At 46.6% G+C, this 13355-nt stretch overlaps 1 protein-coding gene across 3 annotated transcripts in view; it reads left to right on the forward strand.

The window, feature by feature from the left end:
- Positions 1 to 9630, forward strand: part of Heg1 (heart development protein with EGF like domains 1) — an 81820-nt gene extending 72190 nt beyond the window's left edge. For all 3 annotated transcript variants that reach the window (XM_029544424.1, XM_029544422.1, XM_029544423.1), the window contains 3 exons: positions 2154 to 2241; positions 4193 to 4367; positions 7057 to 9630. In XM_029544424.1, coding sequence (XP_029400284.1) covers positions 2154 to 2241; positions 4193 to 4367; positions 7057 to 7206 — 413 coding nt within the window. In that variant the 3' untranslated portion in view covers positions 7207 to 9630. The remainder of the gene's footprint in view (positions 1 to 2153; positions 2242 to 4192; positions 4368 to 7056) is intronic.
- Positions 9631 to 13355: the final 3725 nt, after the last annotated feature.

The following is a 13355-nucleotide window of genomic DNA, read 5'->3' on the forward strand; positions in this document are numbered from 1 at the left end:
AGGAAGGAAGGAAGGAAGGAAGGAAGGAAGAAAGGAAGGAAGGAAGGAAGGAAAAGGGGAAGGGGTGGGGGAAGGGGAAGGGAAGCAAGCAAACAAGCACTGGGAGCCACCAAAGTCTCTTCAAACAGAAATCAGCAAGATCAGACTTGCTGTCCAGAGAAGACATGACAGGAGCTCAGGGCAGAGTTGGTAGAGATGAGAACAGGCTGGAAAAATGGTGTGGGGTTAAGAACATGAGCTGCTCTTCCAGAGGACTAGAGTTCAGGCCCCAACCTGGTTGTTCACAACTCCCTGTCATTCCAGCTCCTTGGGGTCTGCCACCCTCTTCTGGCACATACACACACAAAGCACGCACACACACACACACACACACACACACAAATGCACAAATGATAAAAAAAATAACTCTTTAAAAGGGATGGGGGTGGGGACTGAAGAGATGGCTTAGTGGTTAAGAGCACTTGTTGTTCTTCCAGAGGACCAAGGTTCTATTCCCAGCACCCACATAGTGGCTCACAACCATTCATAACTCCAGTTTCAAGAAATCCAATGCCCATTTCTGATCTCCATGGTCAGTGATGCATAAAATGGGTATCTATTAATTAAGTGCATAAAATAAATATTTTTTTTAAAATGAACAATGGCTGCATCAAAGAGGTTTGTCTTTTCACTCACGTGTGCACATACGCTAATATATGAAATTAAAGATAATTATGTAAAAGTAATAATACATTAGGAGTTGACACATACAAGAGATATCTAGATGCATATATCAGAGTCAAGGAAAAAGAGGGACGCATTCCATGATTTGACCTTGTTCCCTCTATATTGCAGAACTAATCTTTTTCATAATAATCTGGCCTCTTTGCGGCTTGTTTAGATAAAAGGATAGATAAGCGGTACATAGTTTATCGTCTGCATGTTCTGCTCATAGCCCCTGATCTATGAGTCCATTCAGATGGGACAAAAGCTGGAGAGCTGTGTCGTGGCCTTGACTTTATAACCATGTCTGCCGATCATGGATCAGTCTTAGAATACTTTAAAGAGTCTGGTCGTTTGGGGCTAGAGAGATGGCTCAGTGGGTAAGAGCACAGTCTGCTCTTCCAGAGTACCTGGGTTCCACTCCCAGAACCTACGTAATGGCTCACAACCCTCTGGAACTGTCCCAGTGGATCCTGATGTCTTTACCTGGTCTCTTTGGTCATGTCACAGACAAATAGTTGAATAAAACATTGGTAATGAAATATAAAATAAGTATTTTAAAAAAAAAAGAAAGGAAATCTAATTACTGGTCTTTTAAACTAGATCTTGTAACCTGAGAGACCAATTTTAATTTTATATCCATACAAAAATGGAAATTTTAATATAATTTATCATAAATTTTGCTACAATATACAGATATAAAACCCAACTAATTAGATATGTTAGCATTATTATGTATGATATATGCTTCTATCAGTGCTAATTTCTGGTAATTAAATCAATGTATAAGGAGCCTCCTGGGTCTCTGGCATGGTTTACACAGTGACCCCAGACTCTAGACTTAGCAAACTGTTAACATTTCTTCTAAGTTGAAGAGTTTAACCTGTCCCCGTTCTGTTTTACCAAGTACGACCCTAAAACTGAATCAAACATCTGGTGTTTTGTTTTGTTTTGTTTTGTTTTGTTTTGTTTTTTTGAGGCAGGGTCTTACTGCTGCCCTGGCTTGGCTGGAACTCACGATGTAGATCAGGCTGCCTCTGCCTCCAGGGTGAACCACGAATCTTTATCTTCGCTATTACCATCAAGATTAAAAAGTTAAATTTCCTGATGTATATTTTTCACATGATAAGAAGCACCCAAGTGAGAAAGGGAATAAGAGTAAAGTCTTTCAGAACAGTTTGGGGAAACTTGATGGTTGCCTGTCTGTTTTGTGGTTTAGTGACATCATTAGGATTGCTCTAGAGAAAGAAATGTGGGGCTGAATGGGGGAAATCCTGTCAATGCAAAGGAAGCAGAACTGTAGCCCAGGAGGATCTCTGGGCCAAAGAGCAGGCAGTGGGAGAGAGCAGCTAGGGCCCTGCTGCCGGTGGTGTGGGCTGGAGGCTTATTTAGGACTGGGGACCTCCTGCCAATTGGCCCTGTTTGTTTTTTCCTTTGTCTTCTGTGTTTAGCCTATCAGCTCATCACCGTGGTGATCGCAGCGGCAGGAGGTGGCCTCCTGCTCATCCTGGGCGTGGCACTCATTGTTACCTGTTGCAGGTGAGTGGTGAGACCTCTCATTTAGATCCCCCTTTCATCGCCTGTGCTCTATGAAGGTGGATTCTTAACCTTGCTAAACTAGCACTTGGGAGACCGAGGCAGAAGGAAAAAGACTCTGAGGACAGCCTGGGTTTATAGCAGGTTCTAGGCAAGCCTGGGCTACATGGTAAGACCCTGTCTCCAAAGCAACAAAAGAGAAAGGACTTTATCAAAATCAAAAACTTACAAACTCTGGCGCTGAGGATGTGGCTCAGTTAGTAAACCGCTTGCCTAGCATGCGTAAAGCCCTGCGCATGCTCCGCAGCCATGCAGAACCAAAGAACAAAGCAAAGTGTCGACCCTGCGCATGCTCCGCAGCCATGCAGAACCGAGTGTCGTCCTCCTTATGATCCCAGCCCAGGACGGAAAGGCAAGAGGAATCAAGAATTCAAAATCATCCTTAGCTATAAAGCAAGTGCAAAGCCAGTCAGGAATACAGTCAGCCGTTTTTAAAAATACAGTCAAACTTGTACCCACACATTTTTAATTCCAGCACTCAGGAGGCAGAGACACTTGGATCTCCTAGGTCAACCTAGTCTACATAGTGGGTTCCAGGTTCCGGGACAGCCAGGACTATACAGCAAGGGTCTTAAAATAAATAACAGAAAATAAGGGATGTTGATGAGAATGTGACAGAATTGGAGTCCTTAGGCACACATGGCTGGCAGGGACAGAAGAAAGAAAAGCAGCTTTGATGTCTGGTAAACCCAGGACTCCCAGTCCCAGGAGATGCTTAGAAGCCATACACATCTGCACAAGAACTTGGACCTGGGTATTCACAACAGTTCTATTCCTGCGAGTCAAAGGTGTGGGGGGGGGGGGAGCACAAACCCCAGATGTGACAGAGCCACATGTCAGCCACCGACTGACACACATGTGAACCTTCAAATCCTTGTTCTCAGTGAAATGAGGCACCTCAAAGATCATCTGGGGTGTGATAGGAATAGGAGTTATTGGAGTGAGTCTCTGCATCTAATTGAGACCAATTGGAATCTAGGGCAGAGGTCAGGGTGGAAAAGTTGGGAAAAGTCATTTTAGGAGGGAACCTGGACTCTCGGTTACTGAATGGGAAGCTGTGACAGCCTGCTCTGAGCCTGGAGGAAGCCAGCACTGAAGGCGGAGTCATTTCTGTGCTTTTTCCAGGAACTTAAAGTGCTGAAGAAGGAACAACAGGCTTCAGAGTCTCTTACCCGGAGCAAATATTACTAAGCGTTTTGATCCTCGGCCCACAGGACAGGTTTAAGACAGTTGTCTCAGGGTTTAAGGCAGTTGTCTTAACCATATCTAGGCCATAAAACCTCACAGTTTCTGAGCTCCTGAGTCTGTAAGCAGGTCTCCACCCCGCCCCCCCACGGCCCCAGGTTTTTGTGGTTTGTTAAGTTGTAAATAAAACATTGGCTGCGGAGAGGAGAGACCAGCTCCATCCCAGGTCACTAGTAGCCACTGGTGAGCCAGGGGCCAAGTCTTCCTAAGCCAGAGCCACCCTGTAGTCTGGCCCCCATTCTGGAAACCCAAGCACAGCACTGACGCTTCACCTGTGGCTTCTGATATTTAACCATCACTGAGTCCCTGTCCCTCCATAGTCTGTGAACTGCTGATTCCTGTTTCCCTGGCAACCCCAAGGGCACAGCGCCCTCTTCTCCCAGAGGACAGGACACTAACAGCTCCTCCAGGGTCATCTTCATGCCCCTTTTAGACTCTTTTACATTGGGAAATCTTTTTTGCATCTTTTTTTGAATGGCAGAGGGGACTCCTAATGGCAGTTTTAGTGTTTTAGTCAAATACTAAATTATACTAGGTTCCCAGTCTCATTTACATTGCAAATCACACTCGGTCTTGTAGAAGATCTTATTTCTTGACACAGCCTACTGATAGAATTTTGTTGCACTTTTTTTTTTTTTAATTCTCACAGAAAGAGTAAAAATGACATAAGTAAACTCATCTTCAAAAGTGGGGACTTCCAAATGTCCCCATACGCCGAGTACCCCAAGAATCCTCGCTCGCAAGAGTGGGGTCGAGAAGCCATTGAAATGCACGAGAACGGAAGCACCAAAAACCTCCTGCAGATGACAGACGTGTACTACTCGGTAGGTGTCTGTGGCAGCCAGCTTCAGGAATCACAGCTAAGGCTTCCCGGACCGGTGACAGTGATGTCAACCTCTAAGACACACTGCTTACTGAACAAGGTTTAGTGGTGGCCTGGTTACATGAAGTTCTTCAGTGTGAGTACGAGGGACACTTCCACAGAGTAAGTTACTTTGAGGGAGTAGGAGTCATAATTCCCAAACTTGGCTTTAAGCATAGGAATAGAGACTTCAGAGGGAGAAAGACGTTTCAGCCCCTTGCCCTCCACTCTCTGTTATCTCCTTTGCTATCTTGAATCTTACCTCCTGTGCTTTGTCAGTCAAAGCTCTGGGCTGGGAGAGGCATAACAAGGGAGACTCAAGGCCATCTTCACCGTGGAGGTTTTGGAAACTCAGTAGGGCTTTAATATCAGTAGGGCTTTAATAATTGGATCCCCCGTGCCCAGGGCCACATCAGTGTGAAAGCTGAGAGCTTACCTTAAGCCAGTGGTTCTCAATCTTCCTAATGTTGGGAGACCCTTGAACACAGTTCCTCATGCTGTGGTGATTTCCCCCCAACCATAAAATCATCTCTATTGCTACTTCATGGCTGTAATTTTTCTACTGTTATGTACTGTAATTTAAGTATGTGTTTTCTGATGGTCTGAGACAACCCCTCTGAAAGGGTCATTTGACAACCCCACACACACAGGGACAAGACCCACGGGTTGAGGACCACTGCTTTAAGCTTCTCCTGACCTGCACCAAAGACAACACAGCTCTTATTTCTATTCCATTTGATTCGTCCTTAATTACACCATGTCAGCCATAAAGCAGACACAAATGGGGCTGTCTGAACCGAAAAATAAACATGTCAGGTAACCTCTAGTCAGTCTGCTGTATGGCAATAAACATGAGACCTTGTGCTGTGGCGGCTTAATGGCACTAGACATTTCACTATAGAAACCATACTCCCTCTCGTTGCTGTGGAGATTAATCAGGAGGACCAGACTTTGGACAGGAGGGGCGGGTTTGTTCCAAGGTGCTCTTTGGAATTTTTCAGCCAGGAGGAAGAACAAGAAAAGTGAAGAAAATAAAGATTGAAACACACCTCTCTGTTTAAACTCTAGTTAAATGTCCTGTTTCTGAACAGGCATTGGCTTTTCCTTTCCATCAGGGACATGTTTTTCCTTCCCTAACGGAAGCTGTTCTAAGTGTGTCCGAGTCCCACATGCGTTGCTAGGGACTCCTCAGCCCTGGTGTGGTGTGGTAATTATTGCAAACAAGCAGGCTATCTCCCATGACCTAAAAGAAAGTTGGGGAGGAGAGGGTTTATTTGGCTTACACTTCCACACTGCTGTTCATTACCAAAGGAAGTCAGGACAGGAACTCAAACAGGGCAGGAACCTGGAGGCAGGAGTCAATGCAGAGGTTGTGGGGGAGTGGCTGCTTACTTGGCTTGCTCACCCTGGTTTGCTCAACCTGCTTTCTTATAAAACCTAGGACCACCAGCTTAGGGATGGAACCACCCACAGTGGACTGAGCCCTCTTCCATCAATCACTAATTAAGAGGTTCCCTCTTTTCAGATGACTCTAGCTTGTGTCAAGCTGACCTAAAACTAGCCAGGGCAAGTCCCATCTTCCCTTCATAGAAACAGAACCTGAGTTTAGACCACAATGCTGTCACCTGAATGCCACTGTCTCTCACAGTGGGGACAAAGTGGTCCAGGCAGCGCCACCCTGGCTCTCATAGGTATTGTGTTTATAGTGCACACTTTCTGGCACTTTACCTCTACCAAAAAAAAAAAAAAAAAATCACTTATCTCTGATATTGCATGAGGACTTCCCAGTGCTTCAGATACCTGGCCTGACTAATTTTTTTTAACTCCCTTTTAAAATAAATTTAAAATCCCTGCCAGGTGTATGCCTATAATCCCAGCATACAGTAGGAAGAGGTGAGATTGTGGGGGCAGCTGGAGAGATGGCTCGGCAGTTAAGAGTACTGACTACTCTTCCAGGGGACCTGGGTAGGAGCTCACAACTGTCTAACTCCAGTTCCAGGGGATCAGATGCCCTCTTCAGGCCTCTGTGAGAGCCATGCAAACAAGTGGCATACAGACATACATGCAGGCAAAACACTCATATACATAAAATAATATTCAGGAAAAATAATTCAAATAACTTTTTTTTTTTTAAAGAAGGTGATTGTGGGGCTGGAGAGATGGCTTGGCAGTGAAGAGCACTGACTGCTCAGCTTGAGGACCCAGGTTCAATTCTCAGCATCCACACAGCAGCTCATTCCAGTTCTAAAGGATCTGACATCCTCGTCTGGCTTTCCAGACACTGAGTCCATGTGGTGCATACTCATACATTCCGGCAAAAACCGCCGGTACACATAAGAGAAAAAAAAGGAGGAGGAGGAGGAGGAGGAGGAGGAGGAGGAGGGAGGAGGGAGGAGGGAGGAGGGAGGAGGGAGGAAAGACTTTGTGTTCCAGGTCACCAGGAACAGACAACATGATTATCGGTCCTCCCCTCCTCTCCCACCCCACCTTATCTGAATACACAAATTGACCTGTGTGGGTTGTGCTTCTGAGTGAGACAGTGCTTTGCTACTTATGGGTTGCCCCACTTACGTAAATTAAAATGTAAAAAGTTTTACACGTACTTAAGTCCAGGGGTAATTGACCTCTCCCCTTTTCCCGTTGGCCTCCAGCCCACAAACGTAAGGAACCCTGAACTTGAACGCAACGGACTGTACCCAGCCTACACTGGACTGCCCGGATCGAGACACTCTTGCATCTTCCCGGGACAGTATAACCCATCTTTCATCAGCGACGAGAGCAGGAGGAGAGACTACTTCTGAGTCCAGGAGAAAGAGGGGCCCCGTTTCTCTGAGCCACTTCCCCCGGACATCTGGCTCAAAGGACTACACCCGGAAGGGAGCACCGTGCACTAGCTGCTCCTGGGACTAGGCAGAGCCACGCTTGAGGGCAGTGGCCACGGTGGAAGGGAAACACGGAGGGGGAACTGCAGGCCACTCGTTCAGCACTGTTGTTACTGTGAACACGGTTGTGGGCCCGTACCGAGTCTCTGAATACCTGGCACGTAGAACAGGATGCCTTCCATAACAGACCACTAGGCTCCATTTCCAGGACCCGGTTTCCCCTTAATTTGCACTTTAATAGATTGGGCAGGGATGCTTCATTGTGGACCGGGGTTTCCAGACTATTCCAGAAAGCCTTTCTTTCCGAGGACACTTCCACAGGCCTCAGTTTGGCGACTGGTTGGCAGCCAGGTGCTGGCACTTTTGTTTTCCTGCCTGGTACCTTGTTGGAGGTAAATGGACCACTGTGACGTAGAGGCCTAGCGGGCGCTGCAGTCAGGTGCATAGTATTTTAAGGTTTCTAGGTTGTCTGTGCTCATTTCCAAGCCAATGCCATGAGACCTTGACATTTGCAAGGCTCAGCACAAAGCTTTTTAAAGTCAAGGTGACACATTTGCTTACAATGTATTAGTTTAACTTTCCCAAGCAAGTATGAATGGGGCAAAACAGCATTTCTTTGAATTTCATTAGAAGCATTGTGGTGTCCCTTAGTATGTCCCAGCAGGGCAATATCAGTCAGGTCCTACATGTGGTGAGGTGTTTTTGACCCACGGGGGAATTGCATGGGGCCTGGGGCTCTAACCATCAACGTAGAGGCAGAGTCTGCAGGGTGTAGTTGAAGGAGAGGCAGTTGCAGGTGTGTCTGAGCTGGTGTCCCACCCCCGGGAGGGAAAGCAGTCTGCTGTAGACCCCACAATTGGGCAGAGAAATGAACTGAGTAACCTGATACATTCCCGAACCCCAGTGCAGAAGTTGGGGGCTCCCCTAAGAAGAATGGGGAGCTAGGAGGAAGCCACCGGCAAGGATGCATGCCTGCCCGTCTTCCAACCCATAATGTTGTCCGCCAACTCAACAGAAACTTTTAACCACTTAAAGCTATTTATTCACTGAGGAGAGAACTTATTTACTCTCACCCAGCCATTGATGCGTGTGTGTTCTTGTGCAGTGTCCCCTCAAGACTCCGCTATGACCCGAGTCAACTTTGGAGAACTAAAGGCGGGCCAGCTAAGGGTCTGAGGGCTTGCTTTGGGGGAAGTTCTGTGTTTTGCTTATTGTATTGTGGGATCCTGGGCGGTGGAAGGACTGTGTGGTGTTCGGTCCCCTGTGGAACTATCAGCTTGTGAGATGTCCTGGTCTTGGATGAGGTGAAGAGGTCAAAGCATTTTCCCCACCTAGATGATAGGGACTCCACAGCATATATTTCTGGAAATGGGACAGCTGTTAGAAATGGTTCTGTAGGTGATTATTTGATGTTCTCTGATTCCTCTAAAATTTATGAAGGTCCCCATCCTCTTTTAAGTGTGCCCTGTGTCCCATGATCTGGTGACATGTGTCACCGATGGACTGTCACCACTCACTCTTACCTTCTGCAGCAGAACCGTCTAGTCAGGCGCAGAGGATTTTAACCATGCGACATTCGTTAGTAGAGAGGAGTCTGCTGCTCTTGGTTGATGCTAACTTAAAGTCGCAAAGCATTGCCATCTAGAAGCCATGGTTCCTGTTTGTGTCTCTGTGTGGAACCATGGTTCCTTGTGTCATTGTGAGCCCCTGTGCTCTGCTTGCCTGAGCCCCAGATCCCTTTCGAGGAAACCAGGTTCTAGCCCTTCTGGCAGTATTCCTGCTTGTCCCAGGCCTCATTGCTATGGGAAGAGCCAGTGTGATCGCTGTTCCCAGACACATCTAATGCCTTCAGCTGGCAACACAGCTGGTGAACACCTGTATAGGGGGCAGACTCCCAGGTGGTGAGCACCTATGTAGGGGGCAGACTCGCAGGTGGTGAGCACTTGTATAGGGGCAGACTACCAGCTGGTGAGCACCTGTGTAGGGGCAGACTCCCAGGTGGTTAATACCTGTGTAGGGGGCAGACTCCCAGCTGGTGAGCACCTGTGTAGGGGCAGACTCCCAGCTGGTGAGCACCTGTGTAGGGGCAGACTCCCAGGTGGTGAACACCTGTGTAGGGGGCAGACTCCCAGCTGGTGAGCACCTGTGTAGGGATTAGACTCCCAGCTGGTGAGCACCTGTACAGGGCCAGGAGCCTCAAGCCCCACAGAATGTTCCTGGGAAGAATTCCAACATCCAGAAAAGTGTCCTGTGAGTTCCAAAATTGTTTGCTGACTCATGAGTTTGGCCCAAATAGAGCAGAGTGAAAGTTTTTGTTTTGTTCTTTTTTTTTTTTTTTTTTTTTTTTTTTTTTTGTAAAACACCAGGAGAGCCCCCAAACAAGGGTGCATTCACNCTGACTCATGAGTTTGGCCCAAATAGAGCAGAGTCAAAGTTTTTGTTTTGTTTTTTTTTTTTTTTTTTTTTTTTTTTTTACTGTGAAAAACACCAGGAGAGCCCCCAAACAAGGGTGCATTCACACTGGGTCTACCATTTGTAGGTAGGGGAGGAGCTTGCGGTAGAAAGGCCTCTGCCCGCCTTTGGGAGGAATGGGGTGTGGGTGCTCTCCTACTTGGAGTATCATCCAGAAGGAGCCCCGAGAGGACGCCAGCAACCCATGAGCAGAACAGACAGGCTGAGCCCATGCCTGGACATGCAGAGTCTTTGCTAGACAGAAGTGCTCAGAGTCGGTCCCCAGAACTTGAATGGATAATTCGTGTGCATAGAAGTGTCACAGCCCTGAATTGGGCTCCCATGACAAGGGAAGTAGGCAGAAGGGAAAAGCCACACTGCCTAGGAGATGCTACGATGGTAAAGAACCAGGCCAGGTAGAACTTGCCTCTCCTGGGGGATTCAGGAACAGAGCTAAGAAAGGGGGCATCTTCCTGGATCCAGCCTGAGCTAAAACTCCAAGGGTTTTTTTGGTTTTGTTGTTATTTGTTGCTTGTTTTCTTTCTTTCTTTCTTTCTTTCTTTCTTTCTTTCTTTCTTTCTTTCTTTCTTTCTCACTTCATGAGCCAGCTCATGACTACTGGGGCCTATTTCTTAGGAGGATAAATAGCACCATGTGCTCCCACCATGGGCCTGGCTCTATGCATGTAAGGTATCTGGCCTTACAGCATGTGGGTTAGCCAGTGCTGAGCATTCAGAGAATAGGTGTGGGGATGTAGCTTTGGTGGCAGAGTGCCTGCCTGCCATGTACAACGCCCTGGGGTTTATCCTCAGAACCACATAAGCAGGGCAGAGTGGCACACTCTTAGAACCCCAGCCCTCAGAAGGTTGAGGCAGGAGGATCAGGAGTTCAAGGCCTTTCTGAAGAACAGGACACCCTGTCTTATAAAAGGGAAATACTGACTGGTTTGTGGCTGGCAAGAGACATATTGGTATGTGACTTGGGCCCTCAGAAGTGAAAGGGGGTGGTCTAGGTGGTTTTTTGACACGCACATCCAGGCTGAGGCACCCCTGTGAGAGCTGCCCGCCTTACTCTCAGAGTGCGGTAGGTCGGGACTCCCACCTGGTAGAAGTGTGAACCTGTGTGGGCTGGGGGCGGGATTGAGTGTCTGAGGCGCTAAGTGATCTTCCTAACTGGGGAGGTTGCTTCTAGAAGCATCTAAGTCATGTTGAACCGGAATTACTGTTCGATTGGAGCGGTCAAGCTGCCTGGTGGTATTTGAGGTCAAAGACTATGAGCTGACTACTAGACTATTGTGGTCTAAAAGAGGAAGTCGTAAAAGTTGGCCCACAGGAGAGAGCAGTGTTGTTGGAAAGAGACTGGAGGAAAGTCTTCCAAGATGCTGTCTATTCAAGTGTGACGTTCCAGAGTGGGCACATTAGCATCACCCCGGTGTGTGGCCTTTGGGTGCCTCCTTAAGCCACTTTGCCCAGTAGTGATGTGTATGGGTCTCTATAACTGTGGGGCTTTGCCCAAAGCAGTAAAGCTGTACAGCCAAGTTGCCCTTGGCTTAGTGTTTCACAACACACTCAAAACTAGGGGCTTTACCCGTATTTCTAAATTTATATTGATTTTTCTTTTGAGACCAAAGCACTTCTTTGGGAAGAAGGACAATAAAAAGTTTTACATTTTGGTATTTTATTTAAAACAGTCCATAACAGCAGATAGACATGTTTATCTATCTACCTGAAAGCTCTTTTTCTTCTTTCTATGGGAGGGTAGAGCCAGGAGTGGACCCCAGGGCCTTGTGCATACCAGACAAGTGCCGCCCTGTGGACCTGCACACCCCCAGCCCTCTCATTTCTTCTTGACAGTATCAGCCCAAGGTTCTAGTCTTGTTCCAGCATGTTCGATTACAGAAATGGTTCTGTAGTTTGCCTTTGAGGATGTGTGTTCTTTCTTTTCTTTTCTCAAATCCCCAAAGGAGAAAACACAATAGGAACATTGAAGTTAAAATAATCACTTTAAACTCTTTGAAAATAACTGGTTAAGATAATAGGAGCATTAAAGTATTAAATGCCAATCAATTCATTGTACTTCAGTATCTCCATGAAGTCATACCCCTTTATGTCTGTTGCAAACTTTAGCCTGTACAGTAGCCTGTGAAACCAAAGGGGGACTATTTAGGTCTGAAAGAAGGCAGGTCCTGGCCTGCCTCTGTCACATGGGCATCTTCAAAGAGAACGTTTCCAGTGGGGCTGTCTGGTAGATTCTGATATAATTTTAAATGATGGGCCCTGAGTTGTTGAGGAATGCGTGTTCCTCAACAGGGTAAAAATAATGATAGGATGGAGCCAGTTCATCAGAGGAACTGAATCTACTCCCTTAACTTTGGGCATTACCTAGGCCTGCTCTACAGAGAAAAGGACAATTTGCCATGAGTTGCTGTGACGTATGTGTGTTGCTGGTGTTACAGTTAAATGGAGAAGAGGCTGCAGTACAAACTCCGCTCTGTTTGTCCTGGATTTTGTTCTGTGCACCTTTAATGCTGACACCCAGGTTGACTGTGTGAGACCCATCATGAGAATGTTATTTAAAGTTGTATTATAATGTCACCTCCACTAATTATTCAGTACTGTAGTAGCAATGTGTTATTTGTAAGAATTTGGTTATTTTTATACTTATATCCAACCTAAGTCTGGCGTTCTAGTCAGCAAACAATGATGCAATAAAATTAGTAAGATTCCCATTGGCTTCCTCTTACAACAAGCAAATGAGTGTGTAAGTGGTTTGTTTCTTTGTTTGTTTTACCAGTACACCATTTAAATAGATGAAGTGAAGAGTGGACATGAATGGCAAATGGATGCAATGAGTCACCTCTCTGTTCTCAGTGTCCCCAGAGCAAAGAAACACACTGTTGATGAATGGGTGGGNGGGTGGGTGGGTGGACCTGCCTAAGTGATAAAGACCTAACTCAGCTATAACACCATCCTGTCTCTAAATTGGAGAGCTAGACCAGGCACTGACTGCTACCTGTGCCCACTCCATGCCAACTCCTCTTGTCTTGGAGATGGGACAGTTAATAAGCATGTCTAAGAGTCTATGGGACTTTAAAAACCAGTCCAGGAATCTTTCACATATGGCGGCCAAGGATGTGGCTACATAGCTAGATACATGTTCACCAATTTGTTCTTTAGTTGCTTCCTTGGAAGCCTTTCATATATTTATTTATTATACAATGTATAATATACAATGTTCTGCCTGCATGTATGCCTGCACACCAGAAGGGGGCACCAGATCTCATTACAGATGGTTGTGAGCCACCATGTGGTTTCTGGGAATTGAACTCAGGACCTCTGGAAGAGCAGCCAATGCTCTTAACCTCTGAGCCATCTCTCCAGCCTGCCTCTCATATACTTTATTGGTGGTGGTGGGGGACCTTCATACTAGTGGAAGCCAACAACCACAGCTTAAGTCATGAGAGCATCTTGTCATCAGACTCAATCAGGCTGTAGCTCATCAAACAGTTCTAGATGGCTAGTACCCTCCCCCTCTACCCTCCCTCCACTAACAGTCCCCAATTGAGCTCTCTCTCTCTCTCTCTCTCTCTCTCTCTCTCTCTCTCTCTCTCTCTCTCT

This window comes from Mus pahari, chromosome 12 (assembly GCF_900095145.1).
Source record: "Mus pahari chromosome 12, PAHARI_EIJ_v1.1, whole genome shotgun sequence".
Classification (NCBI taxonomy): Eukaryota; Metazoa; Chordata; class Mammalia; order Rodentia; family Muridae; genus Mus; species Mus pahari.